A 25,046-nucleotide genomic window follows, 5' to 3' on the forward strand; every position below is an offset into this window, starting at 1 on the left:
TTAGCTGTGCCAGTAGCAGTGACAAACCCTCACTGTAGATACTAATTGCTCATAGGTGAAGTCAGTAGTTCGAGATGCATAAGATAATCCCGCCATGGCTAAATCAGAAATGAGATTGGAATAAAGGTGTCTCGTTCTTTGTGATCTAGTCGCGATGATTCCGGGTAAGGTACCGAAGCACTAAAGACGCACACTTCATTCACATAAAATCTATACGCCCTATTTTCTTTATGCACGTTTTGGACTTTGGTTAACGGGAGGCATTGGTATTGTTTAGGGGCCCTCAGAAAATGCCTCTACTAGGTAGCCGTGAGAAGATGCAAGTCGCTACTGAATCATTGCTCCACGTACCCAAACCTCAAAACACTAGACGGGAAAGGCATCACAAGACTCCTTGCAGAGTGCTAGATCCCTTAGCGTCTGGGCTTTCTTCCCATGGCCTCAAGGTAGCCGTTAATGCTACTGTTAATGGCAGCTTGGTGGCGCTCGCGACGTCTATCATCCTCGTTATCTTTCATCCTCTCCTCGTGCTTCGCAACCTCCTCTGGGGTGGCCTGAAGGGCTCGCTGAATGCGCGCCTTCTGCGCCTGCTCCTTCTGAGCTGCCTTCTGCAGGCGCTCTTTCTTCGCCTTCTCGGCCTTATCCTCGGCCTCCTGGCGCTTCGCCTCCTCGATCTGAGCTCGGCGCTCCTCCTGAATAGCGGCATGGATTCTCTGCATTTCCATTGCCTTCTCTTCGTCGCCATGGTGGTCGCCCTGGGATACACCCTGGACAGCGGCTGTACCAGGATTGCCACTGGTAGCAGAACCAGTGGAAGGGCCCGGCTGGTTGGTGTTGTGCTCAGGACCCATCTCGCGAGGGGTGGCGAGGTCGGCGGCAGTCGCGTTGGGGGCCATGTTGATTGCGTGTTTGTCTGATATTTCAACTCGAAATGAGTATGGGATGAACCCAATTGCGCTCTCATCTGGCAGGGTCGTCTTACCTAGACTTGATTGACGATTGGTTTAGGACTGGAGGTATGACTTGGTCGAAGTAGGTAGGTAGATGACGGTCTTGCAAAAGTCGAGGTGGTATGGGAAAGGTGCGTGGATGAAAAGTCTTTGCGGGGGAAAGAGATGACTGCAGAGCGGAGATGGTAGTGGGAAAGATGGAAGCGGACAAGAGTGTGTGTATGTGTGCTGTGGGGAGAATATTTAAGGGTCGACGACCGACGTGTCAAGCGGTCATGCGAGAGTGAAGTTGGAGGGAAAAAGTGGAAGGCGGCAGCTCACACGAAGGTGAATGTAAAAAAAAAAGAGGGCCCGGGCGCTTGTGGTGAATGATTAGCAGTAGGGCTTAAGCCATCCGGAATACAACTCCTGAATACTCCCAAGAAGCTATTCCGAATCGCCCCACTTTAGGCGCGCAGACAGCATTCACTGTTCATGACACAGCATCAAGTTGGAAGGTGCCTTCCTCGCGGTCAAAAATGCGGCTTCTCTAAACGTCCAGTTTTCTGGTGAAGGTTGTCTGCACTTTCGCCTGTAGTGCACCATATATGGGCGAAGAATTATAGTAAGAGATGGAAAACATAAGGAATATAGCTATAAGAGAGGTAGGTTTCCGAGATTCAGGAAAGATTTCACGATGGCCCTTGCAAAGTATAGCTTTAACAACTACAAGGGAGACCAATTTATCTACCTTAGGACGACAACCCAGTTATCTTGGTCGAAAATAATCGACTGTAATTGTTTTGATGCTTTGAGGTCCGTTGATATCTCTCCTTCTTCCTGGCCGGTCCTTATTTGGGAATTTTCACCTCAATAGCAGCAGCACGAAGTCGGCAAAGAAGTTGCCAACGCCCAATTAAATTCCGTTGCTTCCCTCCATCACCAAAGCGTCTCGACCTTTGAGGGCATTGCCGTCTTTAAGCAGTTCTCAATGTACCCGCTTCACCTTCACGAGTAGACTGGATTGTCCACTAGCTTGCAGGTGCACAACTAGAGAACAACATCTTTTACCCAAGGTCAACCTCTGATAGGGGGAACACCAGATGGGTTTCCAAAATCAGCAACTCAAAAGCCAACCCAAACGTGAAAGAGCAATTACAAACCAGGCATTGTCCCAATTGCGACGCTGGGATCCGAAGCAACGGGACTATTCATTTCTTTATCAAACCTTACAGAAGTCTGTGTTTGTCAATCCCAATGCCGAGCAATCACGTCATCCTTGGTCGCAGACATCTTCCAAGACCACGCTTACACACTGTGAATGGTGGAAATACGTTCACCCCAATAAGCCACTGAACCAACAATAAGTTAGGTAATAGTTTGCATTGTACGGAGCAAAGAGGATCGCCATCCCCAGACCCCCCACAACATGTATCCACAATCTTCTCCGGATTCTGCTCTTGCTTAACTACTTAAGACTCCATTTGCCAGAATTAGAGTTGGCAGCAAACGATGCATCCCCATCCCATCCCGCCGGCTTCTTGGGGCAAGCTGCAGTATCTTTACGCATAGACGTTTTCCGAAGAGTTTCCCCCCGCGCTCACAAACTGCAGATGGAGAAAGCCGCTTCCTCGGAACCAGGGCCCGAGACCCGCCAAATTGCTCCCGAACCCCACCAGCCAGGCCGGTTAGAGGAAAGGCGCGTTTCCTCCGCATCCCACCCCCGCACGGATCTGGAGAGTCATCCCGAGCGGCTAGCGGCTACTGCGCAGGGTCTCTCAACGACGACATCCGTAACTGACACCGGCGCAAACCCGGATACCTACCCCGAGGGCGGGAGGCAGGCTCTGACTGTGCTCTTGGGGACGTGGTGCGTTCTCTTCTGTACATTTGGCCTAGGAAACAGCATCGGTGTCTTCCAGACGTACTATGTCAACGATGCCCTACGCGAGTATACTTCCTCCACCATATCCTGGATCACCAGTTTCATGCAATGGACTCTCAACTTCATGCCCATCATCGTACGTCCATTTCACCAATGCTCCTACAGCCAACGGCCGACTGACACTAAACTCAGTGGGGATTCGCCTTTGATAAATGGGGCCCGCGATGGCTTCTCATCGGCGGATCAATAATCTACGTCTTCGGCGTCATGATGGTTTCCCTAGGATCCGAATACTACCACTTCTTCCTTGCCCAGAGCATCGTCTGCCCCATCGGCGCCAGCGCCGTAACAAGCGCGAGCATGTCGTGCCTCGTAACATGGTTCCATCGCCGCCGCGCCACGGCTTTCGGTATCATGATGTCTGGATCCTCTGTCGGCGGCGTTATCCTACCCATCATGATCCCGCGCATGATTAACAGCGTCGGGTTCCCGTGGGCGATGCGTACTGTCGGTTTCATGTTCCTCTGTCTCCTTGCTATCGCGTGCTGTACCGTAAGGTCCCACTTGGAGCCGCAGACGAAGCCTGTAGATATGAAAGAGTACTTCCGGGGCATTCGGGAGTCTACCATGATGTCGACAGTTTTCGGTCTATTCTTGGTCTTTTGGGGTCTCTTTATTCCCTATGCCTTTGTTATTTTACAAGCAAAGGCGCAGGGAATGGACGACGGTCTGGTCATTTACTTGCTGCCTATCATGCATGCCGTAGGGTACGTCCCAAAACCCCCCTCAATAACCTCAAAGAACGCCAACTGACATCCAAACCAGCTTAATCGGGCGCGTCATCCCAGGCCTCGTAGCTGACAAAATAGGCCGCTACAACATCATGATCATCCTCGCCACCCTCACCGGCATTGCGTGCCTAGCCCTCTGGATCCCAATCAAGAGCAACGCCGGCATCCTTGTCTTCACAGCGGCCTTTGGCTTCCTCTCGTCGGGCCTGACGTCCATCGGACCGACGCTGATTGCGCAGATATCAGACATTCGAGAGATTGGCGCCAGGATCGGTACGGCTTTCGCTTTCCAGTCCTTGGGCGCGCTTACGGGGAGCCCTATTGCGAGTGCGATTGTAGATGCGCGTGGAGGGGATTATTTGGGACTGCAGCTGTTTTGTGGTTTTTCGATTTTGGCGTCGGCGGGTGTTTTTGCTTCGGCAAGATATGTTCAGGCTGGTGGGTTTGAGCTTAAGAAGGTTTGATTGGAATGTTCACGTAGCTACTATTCAGGTTAGGACAGCATGAGATAGATGAGCGAGGTCACGGAGTCATAGACCATGACAGAGACGGATGTACCGATAGAAACATCAGCTTTTGCTACCTCATTACATGGATAAACTCCAATTGCGATTCTCCAATCCCTGATTACCGTGATCCCCAATCCTTTGTTTGTCCGATGGCGCCCACAAGTACAACAGTAAGCCTTCCATCTTTCTTCATCGAAATACCGGTATCAGGATATTGTAGTCGAGCGTTCAGTAGTCGGGGATGTTGTGCTTCTTCTTGTACAGCTCAAGATCACCAGCAGTACACACCATGTCCGAGCCTCGAACGACCTCGAGCTCGTTGAGGTCGTTGACAATGTGACCGAACAGAAGCTTCTGGCCATCGATGCTGCCACGCTGCTCGGCCTCATCGGTCTCAATCACGGTATCAGCCACGAAGCCGACCAATTGGTTGGACAAGGCAGCGGCTACAGCGGTGGCTGAAGCAGCAATGTTCTTGGCCTTGGCCTTGTCGAGCTCGTCCTTGGCCTTCGCGCGCTGCTTCTTGACCTTCTCGATATTGGCTCTGAGAGTCTTGATCTCTTTCTGAGAGTCGTGGAGAGTCTTCATCTTCTCGTAGTTCCAGCAAGTCTTGACGACAAGGTCAAGGTCTTTGGCCATGAGGGCATCGCACACATCCTGGATGTGCTTCATCGCGACAGCCTGGGGGTGGAAGGCGGGCAGCGGTCCCAAGAGGGTGGCAGTGGCGGCTGCGAGCTGAGCCAGTCCAACCTGAGAAGAGTCGTCCATCTGCGCGGACGAAGCTGGGGCGGAAGTGGTACCGACAGAAGTAGCGGTAGCGGCGGGATCGGTCTGCATATAACCTTGGGTAGACATGGTGTACTGGAATTGAAGGTTAGTTAGAACACAAGTGTACAAACATTTGCCATAGAATCAAGAGAAGAACAGAAATTCAGGATGTGAGACTGTTGTGATCTTTCCTAGGTAGCGGGAGTCTTGGCTCAACGACAGATCAAGGCTTGAGAATTGAGGCGGAGTAAAGCGTGCCGGTGGTATGGGCTGATGACAAGGTGAGAAGCTGCGAATTTCGGCGTTTAGGAGATGAAACACACCTGGGATTGAGCAGAGCTGGTGTGCTGACACTTGAATGGCGTGGTGATTTGTTGTTGAGACAGTTCTCCGGATGGAAGAGTTGTGAGCGCGAAAGATAAGTAGAAGTGGGAGGATCGCGGTGGATGGTTGAGGGGAAAAGGAATCAGAATGGGTGGGAAGTGAGACGCGTCGCGTGTTGACACTCAGTGTTGAGGTATGTGAACCACAATGCCGGGAAGGTGAACTTTGCTGTTCGCTCCTACCTCTTGTCTGCCGTACCTAAAGTAGGATCTCACAGATTCCCTGGTTCATGTAAGTGACGAAGGCTTGCTGATTCTAAATCGATTATTGTCTTGATCCGGGTTGGCGTCTGTCAAGATACGACTACCGCGGTCGGGATCTAATTTTCAATGATCGAGATAAACCTCACTTATGAATGTGCCAAAAATGGAACAGCATCCATACAAGCCCCCCGGAATCCCTTGCCTGACTACGTTCCGTGCCTAGTCCACTATAATTAGATGGATGGACAGGCAGTGTTGATCCTATTTCATGTCTTCTTTCCTTTCCGCTGCAATTCGAAGACACCAGCTGCATTTGGGGGTTCAATATGCGTGGCGGAGCTGCACCTTACCTTTTCCACTGAATATCTTCATACAAGACAGTGTTTCAATAACTACAGAATTAGCGTGGATTTCTTTCATTGCTCTTATGGCCTCGATTTGCGGTGGTCGACCCGGGATCAGGTGTTTTGCTGCGTCCGTCACTTGAGCCATTGAAAGCTTGGAGCCCGAACAATACCTACAAGACACGGGAAAGAAGTTCTAAGATCATGTTCAAGACTATGAGAGACACATAGTCAAATACGCGAAAGTGAACCATCTGTAATGAAGGTTTACAAGTGACGGATGAAAGCCTGGCGAGGACTCAGCTCCCTGTTGGGAGGTATTCAGGTGTTCTCACGACGAGAAGCTCGACAGGTACCTGAAGCAAGGTTGCCCGTCTCACCATCGCAGTACAAGTACAATCAGGTCCCCGAACCTAAAGTAAAGAGACGGTATGTGTGCACCTCCAGGCATCTATCTTTGCGGCCTTCAAACAGAAATGCTGAAAAGTCAACTCCACAGAGAGGAAGATGTTTTCACCCTGGAAGTGACTACCCGCCTGAATTTAGTCGAGCGGTTGACGTCCCGTGGAGACTGGCATTCGATTGCCTAATTTGTACGGCCATCTGGCAATCTCTTGGGTTCGAACCACCCTCAGCGCCCAGCGCCCATTTCTATTTCTTCTTCTTTTTTTTCCCGGAATTGGTGGGTTCTTCACCTTGTCTTTTCATTTGATGGTCTGCCAACATTCTTTATGCTCTTGTTGTCTTAAGTCTTTCTTGTCCCATGCGAACAGCACTCTGACGACCCCTACCCCTTAGATCTAAATCCTTCCTCCGAGTCGACAGCACATATGAGGTTTACCAAAGTCCCATCGCTTGCAGATGGGCCCCGAAGAAACGGTCCGGGGCGTGGGGCCAACTTTACCCAAAAAGCCAATATTCCCGGCCCATCATTTCCTTGGCTTCTGCGTGCCGAAGGTCCACCTCCCGATGAACTTTCCTCCGTCTTGGCGAGGGTAGATGGAACGTCCACTTGGTGTCTTGCCGAATGCTCCCTCAAACCAAAAACCCGACAGTCTGGATCGCGTATCTCGCCATTGAACTTCCAACAAGATGTTACCGCAACGTCAAAGGACATGCTCGCTCTCGCTCCACTATCTGCACCCTCGGACTGAGGCCCTGGTTGTGGATCGCCATCTCCACGGATCCATCCCGCCAATGTAACCATATCTCCGCCCCTTGAAGAATTCCTCGAACCAGCAATCTCAACGAATGGATCCATCAAGGGATCTCGGTCTTTGAGCGGCCGCCATCGGAACCCCCAGTCTACAGTCGACTACCCCCGTCATCACCAGATACTTAACAATCACAGCCCCGATCTCTATCTACCGCAGCGTCGCAGTCGATCCGTCTTCCCACCCGTCTCACTCAACCTTCGACCGTCCCTCCCTCCGCAAAGATGGTCCGCCTCTCACTCGCCTCCCTCCTCCCTCGGCACCGTAGCCACACAGGCCCTAGCCTCAGGAAACTGCACCGGCGTCGACGCAATCAGCACAAAATGCACCTCAAAAGAAGCCGCCCACACCCGCGACTTCTTCTACGTCGGAGGCCGCTACATCGAAACCACCTCAGGCAACGTCACAGTCGACCAGCTCTACGTCGAAAAACTAGTCCCCGTCACCACCAGCCGCACCCGTACCCGCCGCCATAGCGGTGTCGCCACCACAAAACCCATCGTCTTCTTCCACGGAGGCGGAACCACAGGCGTAACATGGCTCAACACACCCGACAACCGCCCGGGCTGGGCAACCTACTTCCTCCAGCAGGGCCACACAGTCTACCTCGTCGACATAGCCGCTATCGGCCGATCCACGGAAAACAACCTCGCAAACTTCACCATGACCGCCGGCACGGCGGCCGAGGGCGTGGAGAGGGGGTTTACTAACGTCGAAGCCTACAACGCCTACCCGCAAGCCATCCTCCTTACGCAATGGCCCGGCACCGGACAAAAAGGCGACCCGACCTTTGAGCAGTTCAAAAAGACTATTCTCCCGCTGTCCACGAGCTGGGTTCCGCAAGAATACGCCCTCCGCGCCTCAGGTTGCGAGTTGTTGTCGCTGCTCGGCGAAAAAGCATACCTCATCTCCCACTCCATCGGCGCCCGCGCCCCGATTCTGCTGTCGAATGATTGTCCGGAGTACATTGCGGGTAACATCAACCTCGAAGGCACGACGGTTCCCTTCTGGTCGTTTGAGAGCCTCTCAGCGACGAATGCTTGGGGTCTGACCAATACGCCCATTGATTACGATCCGCCTGTTGCCAGTGCGGCCGAGCTCGAGACCGAGGTTGTAGGGAACGATGCGCTTGCGCACCGGAGCTGTTACCGGCAAAAGGAGCCTGCGCGCAAGTTGCCCAAGATTGCAAGCGTGCCGTATTTGATGGTTACGACGGAGGCTAGTGTTCATGTTACGTATGATCACTGTACGGTGGATTATTTGAAGCAGGTTGGTGGGAAGCCGGATTGGATCAAGTTGGGGGAGATTGGGATTCATGGGAATGGGCATTTTATGCATTTGGAGAAGAATAGTCTGGAGATTGCTGAGGTGGTAAACAATTGGATTCAGGAGAAGGAGAGCGCATGATGTTGCGAGGGAAAATATCAGCTTCAGGGAGAATAGAAGAATCGTTGTCGTTGAAAACAGGGTGAACGTTTCATGACCTATCTCGGGGCCTCTCTCATGCGATATCGTTGTCTCTGTAAGATGATGGTGGGAGAAAAGTTGAGGGAAAACAGCTTTCACAGCGCTGCCAGACCTCGTTTCGCCAGTCCCATCAACCGGGTTGATCAAGGAGTCTAAGAGAACAAGTGCTTTTCAGCGAGCAGTGGACTTGTCACAGATACCTTGAAGTAACAGTATGGGTTCAAATATGACCATGAATGCTTTGAGTCTCTCTAGTCTAAATAGATCTCATGAATGGCGCACCGGCCAAACTTATACATCAATATGAAAGAAGAAAAGGGATTGTTGAAACAAACAAAAGAAAATAGATTTTGGCCGCCCAGGGATATCAGACGTTAGTCCTAAAAGAATATATATATCAAAACACTTCCGTCATAGTACAGGTCCGTCGACCACATCCGCAACTTTCACATATGGGGCATCACCGTCTGCGACCACACGGGCAGGAAGATGAAAATCAACGTGCTCAGACTCGCAAAGATCGCGCCGCCGACCATGGCCTGAAGGACAATCTTGTGTTGCAGCCTACGCAAGTGGACATCCTTGACACGGATTTTGCGATCAAAGATCATCATCCTTGACATAAACTTCATGAGACCGGAACGTTGCGATAGAAGAGAGTCGTTGTCGTCGAAGCGTTCCCAGGGAAGGGGCTGACGTCTGGTGAAGAGCAGCAGGAAGAAGCAGCTACCACGAAGACCAGAGATGATAAGAGACATGCCGACGCACCACATCGGCCAGGGGGCGAATGCGTTCCACCGGCTGTTGGCGCCCATGAAGGGGACGAAGGCCTTGAGGAGGACGCAGAGGAAGCCGCCGATGGTCAGGACGATGCCGAAGCTGGTGGCCATGCATAGCGTCTCGAAAGTTCCGTTAGAAACACCGAGGCGGACGAAGTTGCGGTGGGAGCAGTTCTTCAGGAGACCGTAGACATGATCTGCGATAGGCTTGAGGTGGATCGGGTCGGATGAGTTCTGGAGGTTGAGGAGAGCGGTATCGCGAAGTGCAGGCGGAATGTTGAGCTCCTTCTCGGCATTAGGGACAAGGAATGTGTTGACGACGGCGTTGAGCGCGATGCGGTATGCCGAGGTCGGGGCGATGCGGGTCGGTATGACGGCTGGGACATTGTTGGCGCAGATGGGCCTCGCACAGGCGTTGGCCCATGACTTGATGCGATCGCGACCATTTGGGCCAACTTTGCTGTTGGGTCTGCATGCGGTCTCCGGGGAGATGAGGTGGACGATGTTGGCCATAGTCTCGGTGGCTAAGGGAAAGATTAGCTATGGCTGGCGACGTCAGAGCAAATCTAGGCGGAACACTCACCTGTTTCGGGGTCACACTCAAACTCGGACATTTGGATGGAAGGAAGCTTCATGCCCGCTGCGTCTACTGCGCTGTCTGTCATGCTGTCTCGTGATGAGGATGACTGGTCGATGTTCTTCTCTATCATGGGGAAGTCGTTGAGACTTCCGGTCTTTGCGTACGACACTTCGTAGTTGCGGAACCTGGGGGGACAGTCAGGCTAGGGTTCATGGAGTGATGCCGATGAGTGAGGAGTGGCTTACCAGACGAAGAACTCGAGGTTCTCGGGTGAGAACTCGATGTACTTGAGATACATGTAGAAGTCATACAGTGACATTGGCGAGCCTTTGGTAAGACACGAAGATTAGTTACTGGTCGAATGGGTGGCAATGGCGATGCTCCATGGTCCGCATGGCCGTCGGATATGAGGTATGCTTACAAGTCTGGTTGTTCAGAACCCTCTCCAGACTTAACCGTACTGGAATAGGACTCTTGTCTCTCCCGTCCCTACTCAGGGGCCTCCTTCCAGTCCGGATGGCGGTGGCATATTCCTTGAAGTCCCTGTACTCCGGCTTCTTGTACCATACCAACCAGTCGGGGAACAGGCTTGAGATCTTGGATGGTGTCGTCGACGTCGTATCCTCCTCCCTCTTCGTGTTCCTTTCCTTGCTAGCGTCCATGTCGAAGAATTCTTGCTGAAGGATGTACAGATGATGTGTGTACGACCAAGTTGTGTTGAAGGGAAGCGGGAACCAGATAGGGCAGAGACAAGGGACGCCTTGGCCTTGACAGCGGACGAAGCTTCCCCATCATATATCAGAGTCTTCTCCATCTTAGCGCAATTCTATATCTGCATGTGCCACGGGGCGCTCGATGCAGGCTTGCAGCAGATCAGACCGGGAGGTCCACCGTCCCACGACTGATTCCATGTCAGGGCGATTTGGCTCGACCAGGCTGGGAGATAGCTCCACCTGCTCCAGGTCTGCTGCAGACAAACCACGCACGATGCACAGACAGCCCCGTCGGTACCTCACCATCCAAAAACGAGTCGAGCGGGATGATTCGGTCAGTAGCATCCGTTAGGGCGCTTTACAAACGCCCAGTCGGTATCGAAAGCCTCTTGCCTCTCTCCTTTGCCCAGGCATGTCTCATGACGACTGGCTAATGACGGTGGGAGCGGAGGAAACGCCACGGACGGCTGGTCGTGAAAGAGGCTTGCGCCCTTGTATCCGAAATTGGGATGCCTCGAGACGTAGGGGAGTTCGGACGAGTCGGCGAACCAACCGATACCAGCGTGGACGAGTCAAAGCGGCTTGGTGTCGAGGTACCTTTTCCTAGCATGTCAGTTAGCGCCTTGCACTACTCTGAGTTGGGCTGGAGAACTCATACACTTGTGCCAGAATTTGCAGCCAGCGTTGGTGCTTCATGGCAATGTACTTGTGAAGGACACCATTGTCTTCCTGGTGCGCGACCCTTCGGGGCATTCCTCGGATGCGGCGAGACAGGGAACCCGCAGCATTAGGTCCCTCCGTTGGTGAGGTCTTGCTCCAACCAATCCTGCTTGTGCCCGTGTTGTGGAGGGTTTGGGCCGATCAAAATTTTGTTTGTCTTTGCCCACGTCGACATCAGCAAACAAAGGAATTGGCCCCCTTCGCCCAGTCCCAGACTCCCTAATCCGGCCGAGTTTGCTGTATGTAAGCTATGAATGGGCGGGCTGTCAGATTGTGCCGACCCAGTAATCAGAGTTCGAGGCCTGCTCGAAAACTGGGGATGCCAGAGTCATCGTCAAAGGACGAATAGATTAGCGGAGCAAAGATCGGAAATTCTTTCGCCATTGTTGGTCTCCTCTTCTTTGGAAAGCCGAGGCGGTGCAGGATTTTCTTCTGCCCGCCGGCAATGACAATGACAATGACAAGGACGAGGTCGAGGACGCCGCGAACGCACACACAATGCAGAGCCAGACTTGGAGAGATTGCGGTGCTATGTAGACGGATACGGAGGGCCGACGGAAGGATTTGGTGATAGGCAAGGCTCGGGCGGGACGATCCCCTCGTGGAATTCTTCAGGTAACCGGACCGACCTATGCTGCTTAGCGCCTTAGCTCCAGAGTGGTAGGTGTTCGTAGACAGATTCTTATCGACGGCGCCAGATGCGGTGATGTGATGCGGAGAGAAGCTCAGGAAGATGCAAGGCCACCACGCGGAAGAGAGACGTCGAAGCTGGAGATGCAGGGGTCGCAAGCTAAGAGTTGGTGTGCATTGGTCGTAAGGGAGGACGCGGTGCGGCACTGGAGGGGCGAGCCGGCGAGTTAAGCAGCGAGCACGGGGAGATTTGGGGATGAACCTGCGCAAGGGCCGCCTGCCTTACCATTTTTAGGTGACATAACCCTCTGTACGTACTGTACTCCGTAAGGTACCTTACCTAAGGATACGTATCTTGGATACCGCGATACCTCCCTTTCGGCCTCATTTCCTGCCTGAGGAGAAAGCACCGAAATCGATACGTCTTCAGGTAATATCTTATCTCCGAACATCGTCAGCTTCTTCCTCCTGTTTCTCTGTAGCCATCTTTCACCCCGTCGTTTCGTGTGGCATCTCCATAACCAAGCGTCATATTTCAGTCGACAACGTTGCTGCAGTCAGCTATCTGTGCCGTACAGCTGGATTTGTATTTCGCATTCTCTTTGATGCAAACACAGGCCATTGGTTCTCGTCCCTGGACTGTACGAACGGGACACCCAATCCTCTGGACGTGCAAACAGAAACACGGCCTTTTCCGCACCATCAATGACGGCCATCCCATCACTTGGTCCGAGCAGACCAGATTAAAACCAGCAAGCATCAAGCAGGAAGCAAGAGCGTTTGCTACTGATGCCCACGCTGCCGATCAGATTAATTGGGATTAGCCTCGGCAAGGGACATGCAGCTATCGTACGAGTGAGACACGAATTATCGATTCACACCGAGCTGACTTTTCTCCCGCTTGATGGCACTTGAGAGTCATGCAATTTTCACCACTACGGCAGAGTTGCCCTTTTCTCTTAAGTTTACGCTCTCTTCACTGCCTGACCTCCCTCTTCACCCGTTCCTGTCCCCCTTTGAAGATGTCTCGCCCTACGTCTAGCTAACCAATATCCTCCCTCTATTGAACTAGGTCACGCACTTCACCTGATGGGTAAGACTACACTGCTAGTTTAGCTTCGAGTCGCATGGGCTGAAAAACGGCGGCCCGAGTGAACACTTAGCTCGAACCTTCACTTTCTCCACGTTCCGCATCGCTCGATTGTCCTTCGGCGATCGGCACGCTCATATTCCGGAGCTCCAGCTCGCGTTCGCGTCGCGGTCAGCATTCTCTCTTTCTCCAGCTCAAGCTACGCGTGTGAGATCTCAAGTCCCCTCAGCGGCAGCGGTTCATAAGCGCTGTGTTACCACAGCTAGCGCAGGTTTGGCAACTCGGTCACTTGCGTAGGTACCACCGGCCACCACGGCGGCGGCGGCATTCCGGGTTTCCGTAAACGGTTCAGGCCTGTGAGACAATCAAGGCCGGTTTTTGCAACCAACTGCCTCTGCCTTTCTTGTTGATTTGGCTCAATATCGTCTCTCTTTGTGGTGACTGGGAAATGTGCTACAGATCGTTTCCCATTTGATCTGTCATGCCCCGCTGCATCGGGGATGGCGTCTGCGAGATGGCTTCAAGAGAGTTTGCTTTTGCTTGTTTCTGACTGAGAATAGTAATCATGACGTTAGAAAGCCACCACAGATCGGACTGCCCCCTCTCATCTCCCTCGGGAGTCGGCTGTCAAACTGAGCGGGCTGCCAGCCCTGGGAGCAAGCCCCTCGGAGTTTGCTTGATACCCGGGGGCGCCGCCGCCGAGAGACTAGGAAGCCGAGGCGCTCTTGTCGTTGGCCTTTTGGCACTCCGTCTCCTATGCAAGCGCATACGCAGGCAAGCAGGCTGATGCAAATCTCAAAGCCACACTGCGAGCGAAGGATCAACGGCCCTCTCAGGACCCGCCATTCTGAAATCGCGATCGGGTAACCGGATCCCTCTGCTCTTTATTCATGTTCGACACGTGATCCTCTCTTGATGGGCAATACATGACAAGTCAGAGCTTTAGTCAGCTCATGGACAACAGCTCCGGCGGATCGTCGAACATCCGGATGCGTCCGGTGATTCCATCTACCAGCCTTGGCTAGTAGCCACGGTCAGCAGCTGCAGTAGGTTTTATCATTTGGCATGAAACTCAAGCCACTTCAAGTCCTTTCTACTGGCTAGGACGGATGAAGTTGTCCGTTACTGGTCGTCAGCATTTACCTGTTGGGGCAACTGATTTGGTGGATACTTGGGTGTCGACCCTGGTATGACCCAATGCCACGGTTCATTGCCCTGGTTCACACAAGATAAGCTGCATGACAGTTGCAGATGCCCACGAGGATTGAACAATCACCTCCTGTATGCAGGGGGCAATCAGCCGTGCTTCATCCACCGCCATTCACTTTCTGCAGTCAGGCGTGCCATGGAAGTCGTGTGCGTCAGGTGGTCACTACAACTTCCGACCGGCAACCGAGACATTCCCTGCGCCGGGACCCATTTTCTATCCCCCGTCGCCGATCCCGGCCGGGGCTCTGAAGCTCTTTAACTCGGCCCACAATCGCGGGCACCTTGACCTCAATTATGGCATCACTACGGAGTAGAGAGATCGACCATACATTTGACAGTCGCATCATCCCGTATTCCGGGCAGGGAGTAATGGCCTCTCTAGGAAGGCCTCATCCCGCCGATTCTTGGCTTGGGGACCATCACCAATGACCAACTCCATTGCGACAAACACCTTCCTGATTGAGCGTCCCAAAAGATGGACATTTAAACCAGGAACTCGCTGCCTTCTGCGACAGCGTCATTTTGGGGACTGATATGATCGATTTGGCGCCATCATTGTCGTCGCCGCCATGAGATTGAAGCCCTTCCTCACCCGCTGCGCCTGTATGGCGACGGCATCACCGGCGATGGCTCAGGCAGAGTGTGGTTCCGAACAGCCAGGACCCGAGGTTTACGAAGCAGCTGTAACTCTCCGCGCCGCCCAGAGTGCCGATGAGCTCTCGTCTTTGTTCCTCAACAAGCGCGCGGAGGGTCTGCTTGTTTCGACATACCTACATGTGGTTGAAGACGAAGCTCACAGAGGATTCGTCACCGATACGATGATCAACGATCAGGTTCGCTGCAAGCTCAATTCCTACACAGGGTAACAAAAACTCGAGATTGATTCTAGCGACCAAAAACAGATGAGAGTTCTCAACGAGACCTTCGCCCCTCACAACATCCAATTCCTCGTCAAGGACATTAACCACATAGTCAACGACTCCTGGACAACGCAAGCCCGCATCAAAGACAAAGCCGAGGCCCTCCGTCAAGGCGCCTACGACGACCTCAACATCTACTTCAAGACAGGCATGATGACCAACCCCAATTCTGCGACGGGGCTCTGCAGCTTCCCCGTTGAAGACCCCTGGAACACGGGCATCAACGGCATGTCGTGGTATACCTACGACGGATGTCACGTCAGCGTCGGCACGATGCCCGGCGGACCGGGGGTTCCGTGGGACCCGGAAGATAACCTGGGCAAGACGGCGACGCACGAGGTCGGGCATTGGTTTGGGCTTTTTCATGTCTTTGAGGGGTTCGATTGTGAGGGAGAGGGGGATTTGATTGATGATACGCTGGCGACGAAGGTTGCTACAGTTGGGTGTCCTGTGAGTCAGGATTCTTGTCCTGGGCAGCCTGGGTTGGATCCGATTCACAATTATATGGATTATACGAAGCATGCTTGGTGAGTTTGAGTTTCCCTTGAGGAGAGAAGGGTTTCAAAGCTGACGGCGGACTAGTCTTTCGGAGTTTACTCCTTTGCAGGAAGAACGCATGTATCGGTCTTTCAACACTTTGCGGAAGGGAAGATAGGCTTCGTGCTGCCCGTTGTAAGATGCTACACATCGAGTTTTCGCGGTTTCTATACAAGGACACAAGGCTATGTATGAAAGGATCCGGTCCATCGCGGGGTGTTTCGGGCCGGGAGTTATGCTCCAAGACCGTTGATCGCTGAGCGCTCTTGGAAGATGTCCTGATTTCTCCGATGTCCAGCTCCCCGGCGATATTTCTTGGCCGCTAGACAGCTACGACCTAGATTATCCTCACAAGAATCTTTTCTGGAAACAATACACGAAGGTGCCCCAATTAACGTTAGGATCTTGTCATCATTGACACAACTTTCAAGACATATTCCTTCTGTTGTTTCCGTGGCTTGAGACATGCCACCAAGCTGCCCAGAAGCGAGATCCTTTGGCAACTGACAACAAACTTCGTCACACGAAGTAATCCCTGCGCTCCGCGCCTTCAACTCCAGGTTCTCAACCGTCTCATCCAACTTTCATGATGAGTTGTCTCAGTCTTTGAGACTCGACATCGTAATCCCATGACTTTCTAAAGCTTAGCTGAACTATCCGCAACTGCCATTCGTCGACTTGCAACGGTTGAGATGCAGCCATCCGGCGTGGTGTGCCATCTAGTGTCCTCTTGTGTGAAGCTGAACTCGTGTTCGGAAAGATTTTGGAAAATCTTACTTCATGACAAGCCACTTACACAGAGAGATGTCTTGAATCAGCAGAGCATGGAAGCCTTCATAGTGTCCAGAAGAAGTATAAAGTTCTGCTATGAGTTAGAACATCGAGAACGAGAATAGAGTTCCTATAAGCTCACTTACCACTTCAAATCGTCCAAGACTCATATTCCATCAAACAGAATGATGGTCTCAACTACACTCTCAGTCCTCCTCGGGGTCCTCTCAATCGGGGCCCAGGCGACCACGACCCTAGCGCAATGCAACGCAGACAAGTACTACTCCCATGCCTTCACTCATCTTCCAGAATCTACGATCACTAACACCATCAAGCTGCTACCGCGCCCTCTTCCCATGCCCCTCCCCATCCGCAGTCTCCTCCGCCTCCGCCTTCTGCGCAACCCTCAGAGCAGGCGGCACAACGGCTACAAACTTCCCCACCCGCGCAACCTCCGCCTGCGGCACCTCCGCATCCCGCTACATCTCCGCCTGTGCCTGCGGCCCCACCTGCACCCCCACCCCGACTCCCCCGTGCGGCGCCCCCTCCGGCTCCAGCGGCAACCTCCTCACCAACAGCGACTTCGAATGCGGCATCGCCCCCTGGATCGTCCAAATCCTAGACCGGAATGCCCGCGTCGGCGTCACCTCGGCGGCATCGCACACCGGCACGCACGCCTTCGAGTCTCGGCTCCTGTATGATCGCAACTCGCAGGATCCCGTCGTCAGCGTACGACTGTCGACGTCTGTGTTTTCCGTGCAGCCGGGTGTGCCGTATAAGCTCAAGTTCTGGTCGTATTTTGATAACCATGCGGCGGGGTTTATCGGGATCCAGTTTAATGGTGAGCCGAAGAGGACGCTGGATGCGGGTGATTTGGGTGGGTGGGGGGTGTGGAAGGTGTTTGAGGTGGAGTATACGCCTGTGACGGATAAGCTTGATATCACGCTCGAGTTTCTGTATGGACGGGTTGCGAGTGTTGTTCGTGTTGATGGGGTTGAGTTTGGACCCCTTCACTGAGGTGGATGTGGGATTAATCCGCAGGTTGCGCAGGCACGTAGGGCGGCGGTATGGAGTGTCGGCGTAGGCTACGCGGATCGTCAACACGTTTGCACGGCAATCGCCTCGATGCTAAGCTTTTCCATCTGACTTGGCTTTTCCTTACTGTGCTTGGCAAGCGGGTAACGGCAATTCTGGAATTGCAACGTACTCTGAAAAGCAAGTTGAGCGACGGTACGTGGAGGCAATTACATTCTGTAGCTGCTTGATGAGGATTCATGCATCTATCGTTGATTGCTGCCAAGAATTTGATTGGATGAAGAATCAGAAGTTTTATGATGAGGGAAGGTGGATCGTGGAAATACGCAAGTACATACATGCGGCACGTGTGCATGCATCTCGCCTTCTCTGAACGGCCCAGTCCGAGAGATTAGTTCGCATGCAGATGTGACGCGAGGACTTCTGTAAATATCATGCAAAAAGGGCCGAAAGACAACCGTTTTTTTCGTGAGGCTCGGAGGAAACAGTCAAATATGATCGTCATGATAACAGGCCCGCATTGTGCTATGTGTCTTATCTGCAGATGGGTGGGGATATCTTCCAGATTTACTTTTGATGCACTCGAACGAACAGTATGCAACTCCAAATCGGGCAACCCCCCTTCGACCTATAAACGTCACGCATTCACAATGGCATATTGAATAGGTATAGGAATTCTGAATTACTCAGCATCGCCATAGGTAGTGGCAAACACAAATTGTCCGGATCAGAGCCGAGGGGAATGCTACAGTCGGCACCATTCACCTGCTTACTCAGCCAACCGATTCAATGGTGCTAACGACAATGCCCCAGTTATTGTCCAACTCGGTGCTATGCTTGCTTTGACGTCCTTTCAATTTTCTTCTCAGCTTGCAAGATTCCACGGGCATTTTCGCAAGACTACCCACGGTGGCTTTGGCAATCATCGGCATTCATCTCTCGGGTAAGTGAGTGAGATATGGAAAAGGTACCGCTCTGGACACTACCCTATACCGTGGAAAACTAGGCTGTGGTCATCGCTCTGCAAGTCTACCTTACCGGTAGTATACCGCACTGCTGGGATCGAATGTGTCTGATACGTCTACGAAAAACAACCCGATTGATACCAAATTTCGGGTCGCTCACCACACCATCGTCGTCGAATGAGAGCCGGATCAAGGTCTCAATGGGAGAATTGGAAATCCGTTGCCAAGCTAGCCAGCTTGGCGTCGGAAAAAGCCAAGGAGGCGTATTGAACGTCTCTGCCCATGAGTGGAGGGAGCTTCTGCAATGACAGCCGGCCATGACCCTTCTGATACTAGTAGGCAGGTTCGTCTCTAGGAGGTAGGTGATTGAAGTTACCTACAATGATGAGGCCTATCTCCGGCGTTGATGTCAAGCTTTCAGCAGCCCGCATTCACGGTTAGGGGTTCTAGAGTTGCCGAAATAGGATTGAATGCCTACTCTAGCTGTGGGTAGCGTCTCAAATAATCGGCAACGCGTGGCCTAGATGTGATGGTATGACAGTCGCATCTGCACGATAATGTCTCCTCTCAAAGGACCGATTATGAACTACCGTTCTTGTCAATTCAGCGACACGTGGTCGCGAGGTTTATCAGATAATATGATGCTGCTCAGAAGAATGGCGAGTCTCGTCTGAATTGTCTCATGGGGTCCACCTCGAAGCAAGACGGAAATGTGACAATCATCGACGAGGCTGCTGAGGGGTGCTACGAGGAACGAAACCAGAGGCGAATAAGAAGGCAATGGTGCTTTTCCGTCCGCACGTAGTTCATCTCACATCTCTCAAAAGAGAACCCACATGCCGGTAAGCAACGCGATTCCCCACCGTCCTGGTGGAAATGCGCAACGAAAGCCATCAAGCCAACCGGTTGTCTTCAAGCTTGCGCATGCGGGTATCGCGCAATCTATCATTCCAATGAACGCACAGGGGATACGGCCTCGGCTGGAATCCCACCAACGGCAAAGCCCATGTCTCGCCCATGTCTTGCCACTTATCCCAGCCGCTTTCTCCAATACCGTCGACCTGCTCTACCAGCCTCCTGCAATGTGACTCTGGCAAAGTAGCAACGTTGGCCCCTGCGGACATGACGGATACCACCACACGGATAAGTACTGGCATCTGATCAAGAATCCGTCTCGCTGTCCGACATTTCCGACTGGCATTCGCTAGCAATGGCACCATTTCCCCGCACTATGCGGCTGCCAAGTCTGGGGTTAGTGTGTGTTTGGGGTTTTTTTTTTGGGTCTGGGGTAGAACCGGATGATCCCAGCCTTTCTCCGCAGTGGGTTGTCTGTTCTTTGTATTAAGAGGTGGTCCTAGTCAGATATAAGTATCCCTGGGCAGAAATCTTCATCTGTGAAATTCTTGAGACGAAAAGGTTAGAGCTGGAAACGAGCAACCCTTCCATCATCTCAAGTTGCAGAGCATCTGTCGCCCTTGCTCCTGTTATTTCCCTTCATCGAATCATCCAGACACCACAAACTCCGTCAACATGGCTACTCACAGAAGTTCCATCGAGAAGAACGATGCCGTCTTTGGCCACCGACCTTCTGGAGAAGCTCACCTCGAAAAGGTGCCCGAAGCCATCGAAGTCGGCCCCTACCGCGTGTTCGGATTGACCCCTGAAGATGCCGACTTCTACAACAACTACCCCGAGGAGAAGCGGAAGAAGACTTTCCACAAGGTGGGTAGCACGAACACCCGGAACACCACGTCGCGCCGACTGACAGACGACAATAGGTTGATGTTCGTCTGATTCCCATGTTGGCTCTGCTGTACTTGATCTGCCACATTGATCGCGCCAATATCGGCAATGCCAAAATCGAAGGCATGGTTGAGGACTTGGGCATGTCGGGTGTGCAGTACAATACTGTCCTGTCTATCTGTGAGTGCCGAAATGAGCAACCCGGATTGATGTTGCGGCGTCGACCGTGAAAGGGATTTCGCTAACTGGTCTTACTCAGTCTTTATCCCCTATGTGCTCTTCGAAGTTCCCAGCAACATCATCCTCAAGAAAGTCAAGCGTCCTTCGTTCTATCTCGGCACCCTTACCCTCTGCTGGGGTATCATCATGACCTGCACGGGACTGGTTAGAAACTTTGGTGGATTAATGGTTACTCGCATTCTTCTCGGCGTCTTCGAGTAAGTTTCGCAATCTTGGGGATGACTTGAGTCCTCTGGCTGACATTCGCAGGGCTGGATTCTTCCCTGGTGCAATTTACCTGACTTCATACTGGTACATGGTGAGTAGCCAGTTTGCAACGCCCCTTTGGTCCATGTATCTAACAAACATCTTCAGCCCAAAGATCTCGCGGTCCGAATCTCATACTTCTACTGCGCCAGCGCCTTGTCCGGAGCCTTTTCCGGTCTCCTCGCCGCCGCCATCGCCGGAATGGACGGTGTCGCCGGCCTCGAAGGCTGGCGCTGGATCTTCATCCTCGAAGGTCTCGCCACCGTCGTGATGGGCGCCTGCTGCTTCTTCTTCCTGATCGACACCCCGACCCTCTCGACGCGCTGGCTCGAGCCCGAGGAGATTCGATACCTGGAGCTCTCCATCTTCATCAAGTCGGGCGGCGGAAACCGCGAGGAGGCCGGCGCCGGCGGCAAGGTCAACTGGAGGGATCTCAAGATGAACCTGACCAACTGGCGGATCTACGTCCAGGCGTACTTTTTGGTGTGCCAGTCCGCTCTGTCGTACGGTATCAAGTTCACCCTCCCGACCATCACCAAATCCATGGGATTCGCGAATACGCAGGCTCAACTTCTTTCTGCGCCGCCATACGTCGCTGCTGCTATCTCCGCCATCACTTTTGCCAAGATCTCTGATCGATTCTTCTGGCGTATGCCCTTCTTGGCAATTCCCATGGCGATCGTCGCTGTTGCCTATGCAATCATTCTCTCCCTGAACGGTGCGCTCGAGGCAAAGAAGGGAGTTGCCTACTTCTCCGTCGTCCTCGCCGTCGTCGGTATTTACCCCATCCAAGCCGCGGCCGCGTCGTGGAACGCCAACAACATTGCCCCTGCATCCCGAAGAGCGATTGGTATCGCGCTGATGAACTGCGTCGGCAACGTCGGTGGCATTGTGGGCAGCTTCATGTACCTTGAGAGCGAGAAGCCCAAGTACCCTACCGGCTTCGGCTTGAGTTTGGCCTTCGGTGGATCTGGACTCATTGTGGCCCTCTTGCTCGAGTGGAGTTACAAGTCGGCGAACGCGCGCAAGGCTAAGATCGCGGAGGAGGCGAAGTCAAAGTACACTGAGGAGGAGTTGTTCAACTTGGGAGACAGGTCGCCCCTGTTCAAGTACGTGCTTTGAGGATAGCCAGGAAGATTGATATTGAACTTGCCCGGACTCGAAAGAGTCAACTTGCTTTGAAGCGTTATAGTTAGGCTCACGAACAAAACAAATCCTGTTATGAACCATTCTATTTTGAGCATTACGTTTGGATCGATCAAAATTTCTTCTCTTGAATGTCTGTAAACTTACACCATGGCACACCTATTGTATCAGCCAACCGATACAAGGTAGTACCGCGTTGCTGTGATTGTGACATGATCTTATCTTATCGCCGAAACCGCATCGTCTCCCGACTTTTCGGGATTTGAGACGGCACGGCCCGGGAGTCGGTCCCGATGGAGAAATAAAGCCCGGAGTCTAGCCGGTGATACGGAGGGGAGCATCAACCAAGAGACCTCTTTTGACCCCATGTTGGCGCTTAAAGACCGGCATAGATCTGTGAAAACATGCAGAAAACTTTGCGCAATTGTTTGTCGGCGTTCTGGACCAATATCAGCCAGATTGCCGACGCCACACACATCATCTCCGTTGTTTGTCGAGACACAGCAGCGGCATCGCCGATGAAGAACCATAGAGGCAGCAATTGGGATTCACGAGAGGAGAGGCTGGATCTATGGAAAGAAGTTATGAGGTTCAACTGCCCTTCCCTCCGGCTTTCAACCCGATGAATGCTCGTGTCTTTCTCATTGAGATTTTGCCTTTCCGAGAACGGATGGGATCCACCCGGCAAACATCAACCGGGCGATAACGCCAATGAGATGAATCCATTACACATCGCGGACACTGACTCCGGCACCACCCTCCATCGGGTCTAGAGCGCTAACATTGCAGCTGTCAATTGACGAGTCAATCTCGCCTGTTTGCTTCCCCAGGTGTCGGCTGCAGTGCTCCTCGAGTCCTTGTCGCTACCGCGCCCTTCATGCGTTCATGGTTTAGCGGGCAACGGCAACCCCATCATATTCCCGGCGGGGACCCGGCGGGGACTAATAGCAAACAAAAACTCAAACACGCCCAACACGCGCGCTTCGATTCGGAGAAGTCGAGAGGATTTGCTCGCCTCCAACGCCCTCTGATTGCCAAATAGCCATAATCCCCGCGGGGTCTTGCTCTATACGGCTTGGGCAGATCAACCTTGATGATTCAGGGCTTTAGCTGTGTCAACCACATTATCCCCGAGGACGTGAGTCAATCGAAACAAAAAAACGGTCTTCGGCCCGCCGAGAAGCGAACTAAATAACCCCGCGAAACTCATCAAACCCGTCATTACTTGCCGAGGCAGCTGGCGTATTTTCTCTATCCTTTCCGAAACGCTGTCTTCTTCGCAACTCTTGCGTTCCTCAGTTGACAAAGCACGAACTTGCACCTTTCGTGTTGTCGCTGACCCGGTATGCCTTCTCACTCTGATTCTTCCAGTCAACGGGACGGCCACGATGCCGTGGTACGGATGCCTGACAGTGCTTCCAGAGCAGCAGAGAATGAGAAGAATGGCTCTTCGGCGGCGAGCCCTGTCAGTCAACGGCCGAGTGAGCAGGTAGAGTTCAAAGAGGGCGGCTATGGATGGTGAGTTGCGCTCCATAATATCGTCACATACTGATGAGGCTTAAGTTGCTGACATGATACTAGGGTCGTTGTAGGCTGCGTCTTTCTCATCAACGCTCACACCTGGGGCTTGAACTCAGTGAGTCTTCATTAAGCACTGTTCATCTCACCTCGAATAGCAGGAATTCTCACCCTTAAATCCAGTCTTATGCCGTCTTTCTCGCCTACTACCTCAACTCCGGGGCCTTTCCCGGCGCAAGTCCAATCTCACTCGCCTTCGTCGGTGGGCTGTCCTTCTCCGTCGGTGAGTCTTGCCCCCAAATGCCCCAACTTCTCCGCGTCATCTCACTCACTCACTCACCACGAACCAGCCCTTCTCATCGCCCCGATCGTCACCTTTTGCATCCCTCGCATCGGCACGCAACCGACTCTCGGCATCGGCGTCGTGATCCAAGCGTAAGCCGGCCCGCTCATCCCCTCCCACCCTGGACGTCTTCCGAGACGGCCGGAAATTCCGACCCGGGTTCCTAACACGACTTCCAGGGCCGCTCTCATTGGTGCATCGTTCACGACCCAGATATGGCACCTTCTGCTTTCCCAAGGCATCGGCTTCGGCATCGGCATGGGATTCACTTTCAACTCCACCGTCGGTGTGGTCCCGCAATGGTTCGTCGTCCGCCGCTCGTTTGCAAACTCCATCGCCACCGCCGGCTCCGGGCTGGGAGGTCTCATCTACTCCCTCGGTTCCAACGCCATGATCCGTAATATCGGTCTACCCTGGGCATTCCGAATCCTCGCCATCTTATCGTTCGTTGTCAATGGCGCTTGTTGTTTGATGATGAAGGACCGGAACAAGGCTCTCGGCAGCGTCCATGTCGCGTTTCACAAGGACATCTTCAAGAGGATTGAATTTTGGTTGTTTGTCGCGTGGGGCTTCTTTGGACTCTTTGGATACGTCATATCCGTGTTCTCATTGGCGGACTATGCCCAGACAGTCGGGTTCAGTGCAAGTCAAGGGTCTATTGTGTCGGCCACGTTCAACCGTAAGTTATCCTTGTCCTGCTGAATACATGTACTCTTGAGAACCCAAACTAAGTCTTTGCGTAGTATCGCAAGGTATTGGCCGCCCGGTAATTGGTCTGGTGAGTGACCGCTTCGGCCGCATCAACTTAGCTGGGCTGGGCACCATCATCGCCGGTCTCGCCACGTTCCTGCTCTGGATTCTCGCTGCCAAACACTTTGCAGGCCTCATTGTCTTCGCCCTCTTTGGCGCGTTCGCCGGAGTGCTCTGGCCGACAGTCGCACCAGTGGGCGCTGAGGTGGTCGGAATGCAGCTCCTCCCATCGGCACTGTCCATTTTCTGGATTATCCTCGTTATCCCAGCAACATTCGCCGAGCCTATTGCTCTAACGATCAAGGGTTCCGGACTCAATGCCTATCTTCCCGTTCAGCTGTTTACGGGATTCATGTATATCGCGGCTTTCATCTCAAGTAAGTCATCGCAGCAAATGATTCTATCTAGCCACATGGGTTGACTAACCACCCGTAGTCTGGTTCTTGCGCGTATGGAAAATCCGTGAGCTTGAGACCTTGGCCCTCTCGGAAGAGCAGCAAGATGACGCTCTGCGTAACAACGATGCTGTGTCGCTGACAACTTCACGGCGTACTGGGCCTAAACCTGGTATGATGAAGTCCCTGCTGAAGGGCATGCTTACCATCCAACGAGTCTAG

General features: G+C 52.9%; 9 protein-coding genes across 9 annotated transcripts; 6 read left to right on the forward strand and 3 right to left on the reverse strand.

Annotated features, from left to right (window-relative positions):
- Positions 1 to 276: 276 nt before the first annotated feature.
- BDP81DRAFT_474745 (uncharacterized protein) lies at positions 277 to 1,164 on the reverse strand. Its single transcript, XM_060594701.1, has 2 exons — positions 983 to 1,164; positions 277 to 913 (listed from the first exon to the last, which is right to left on the reverse strand). The coding sequence occupies exon 2, from the start codon at positions 894 to 896 to the stop codon at positions 414 to 416; it is 483 nt and encodes a 160-aa protein (XP_060440589.1). The 5' UTR covers positions 897 to 913; positions 983 to 1,164; the 3' UTR covers positions 277 to 413.
- Positions 1,165 to 2,442: 1,278 nt separating this feature from the next.
- On the forward strand, positions 2,443 to 4,314 carry BDP81DRAFT_437026 (riboflavin transporter MCH5). The gene is made up of 3 exons (XM_060591192.1): positions 2,443 to 2,950; positions 3,007 to 3,581; positions 3,640 to 4,314. Exons 1-3 carry the CDS (start codon positions 2,543 to 2,545, stop codon positions 4,067 to 4,069), a joined length of 1,413 nt encoding a protein of 470 aa, XP_060440590.1. The 5' UTR covers positions 2,443 to 2,542; the 3' UTR covers positions 4,070 to 4,314.
- A 28-nt stretch (positions 4,315 to 4,342) lies between these two features.
- BDP81DRAFT_474747 (uncharacterized protein) lies at positions 4,343 to 5,213 on the reverse strand (the record flags this gene model as incomplete). The annotated part of the gene is made up of 2 exons (XM_060594702.1): positions 5,206 to 5,213; positions 4,343 to 5,152 (listed from the first exon to the last, which is right to left on the reverse strand). The coding sequence occupies exon 2, from the start codon at positions 4,967 to 4,969 to the stop codon at positions 4,343 to 4,345; it is 627 nt and encodes a 208-aa protein (XP_060440591.1). The 5' UTR covers positions 4,970 to 5,152; positions 5,206 to 5,213.
- A 2,038-nt stretch (positions 5,214 to 7,251) lies between these two features.
- On the forward strand, positions 7,252 to 8,493 carry BDP81DRAFT_500429 (Alpha/Beta hydrolase protein; the record flags this gene model as incomplete). The annotated part of the gene is made up of 2 exons (XM_060595513.1): positions 7,252 to 7,254; positions 7,304 to 8,493. The coding sequence occupies 2 exons, from the start codon at positions 7,252 to 7,254 to the stop codon at positions 8,432 to 8,434; spliced, it is 1,134 nt and encodes a 377-aa protein (XP_060440592.1). The 3' UTR covers positions 8,435 to 8,493.
- A 95-nt stretch (positions 8,494 to 8,588) lies between these two features.
- On the reverse strand, positions 8,589 to 10,771 carry BDP81DRAFT_437028 (uncharacterized protein). The gene is made up of 4 exons (XM_060591193.1): positions 10,275 to 10,771; positions 10,099 to 10,180; positions 9,857 to 10,038; positions 8,589 to 9,797 (listed from the first exon to the last, which is right to left on the reverse strand). The coding sequence occupies exons 1-4, from the start codon at positions 10,513 to 10,515 to the stop codon at positions 8,941 to 8,943; spliced, it is 1,362 nt and encodes a 453-aa protein (XP_060440593.1). The 5' UTR covers positions 10,516 to 10,771; the 3' UTR covers positions 8,589 to 8,940.
- Positions 10,772 to 14,629: 3,858 nt separating this feature from the next.
- On the forward strand, positions 14,630 to 15,848 carry BDP81DRAFT_105157 (metalloprotease 1). The gene is made up of 3 exons (XM_060581415.1): positions 14,630 to 15,048; positions 15,118 to 15,662; positions 15,718 to 15,848. The coding sequence occupies exons 1-3, from the start codon at positions 14,785 to 14,787 to the stop codon at positions 15,788 to 15,790; spliced, it is 882 nt and encodes a 293-aa protein (XP_060440594.1). The 5' UTR covers positions 14,630 to 14,784; the 3' UTR covers positions 15,791 to 15,848.
- A 780-nt stretch (positions 15,849 to 16,628) lies between these two features.
- BDP81DRAFT_453356 (uncharacterized protein) lies at positions 16,629 to 17,460 on the forward strand (the record flags this gene model as incomplete). The annotated part of the gene is made up of 2 exons (XM_060592823.1): positions 16,629 to 16,720; positions 16,779 to 17,460. 2 exons carry the CDS (start codon positions 16,629 to 16,631, stop codon positions 17,458 to 17,460), a joined length of 774 nt encoding a protein of 257 aa, XP_060440595.1.
- Positions 17,461 to 19,973: 2,513 nt separating this feature from the next.
- BDP81DRAFT_453357 (major facilitator superfamily transporter) lies at positions 19,974 to 21,794 on the forward strand (the record flags this gene model as incomplete). Its single annotated transcript, XM_060592824.1, has 5 exons — positions 19,974 to 20,165; positions 20,222 to 20,366; positions 20,446 to 20,623; positions 20,676 to 20,724; positions 20,781 to 21,794. The coding sequence occupies 5 exons, from the start codon at positions 19,974 to 19,976 to the stop codon at positions 21,792 to 21,794; spliced, it is 1,578 nt and encodes a 525-aa protein (XP_060440596.1).
- Positions 21,795 to 23,163: 1,369 nt separating this feature from the next.
- On the forward strand, positions 23,164 to 25,046 carry BDP81DRAFT_453358 (major facilitator superfamily transporter; the record flags this gene model as incomplete). The annotated part of the gene is made up of 7 exons (XM_060592825.1): positions 23,164 to 23,336; positions 23,400 to 23,454; positions 23,520 to 23,619; positions 23,687 to 23,771; positions 23,859 to 24,358; positions 24,423 to 24,806; positions 24,865 to 25,046. 7 exons carry the CDS (start codon positions 23,164 to 23,166, stop codon positions 25,044 to 25,046), a joined length of 1,479 nt encoding a protein of 492 aa, XP_060440597.1.

This window comes from Colletotrichum phormii, assembly GCF_030913505.1.
Source record: "Colletotrichum phormii strain CBS 102054 chromosome Unknown BDP81scaffold_23, whole genome shotgun sequence".
NCBI lineage: Eukaryota > Fungi > Ascomycota > Sordariomycetes > Glomerellales > Glomerellaceae > Colletotrichum > Colletotrichum phormii.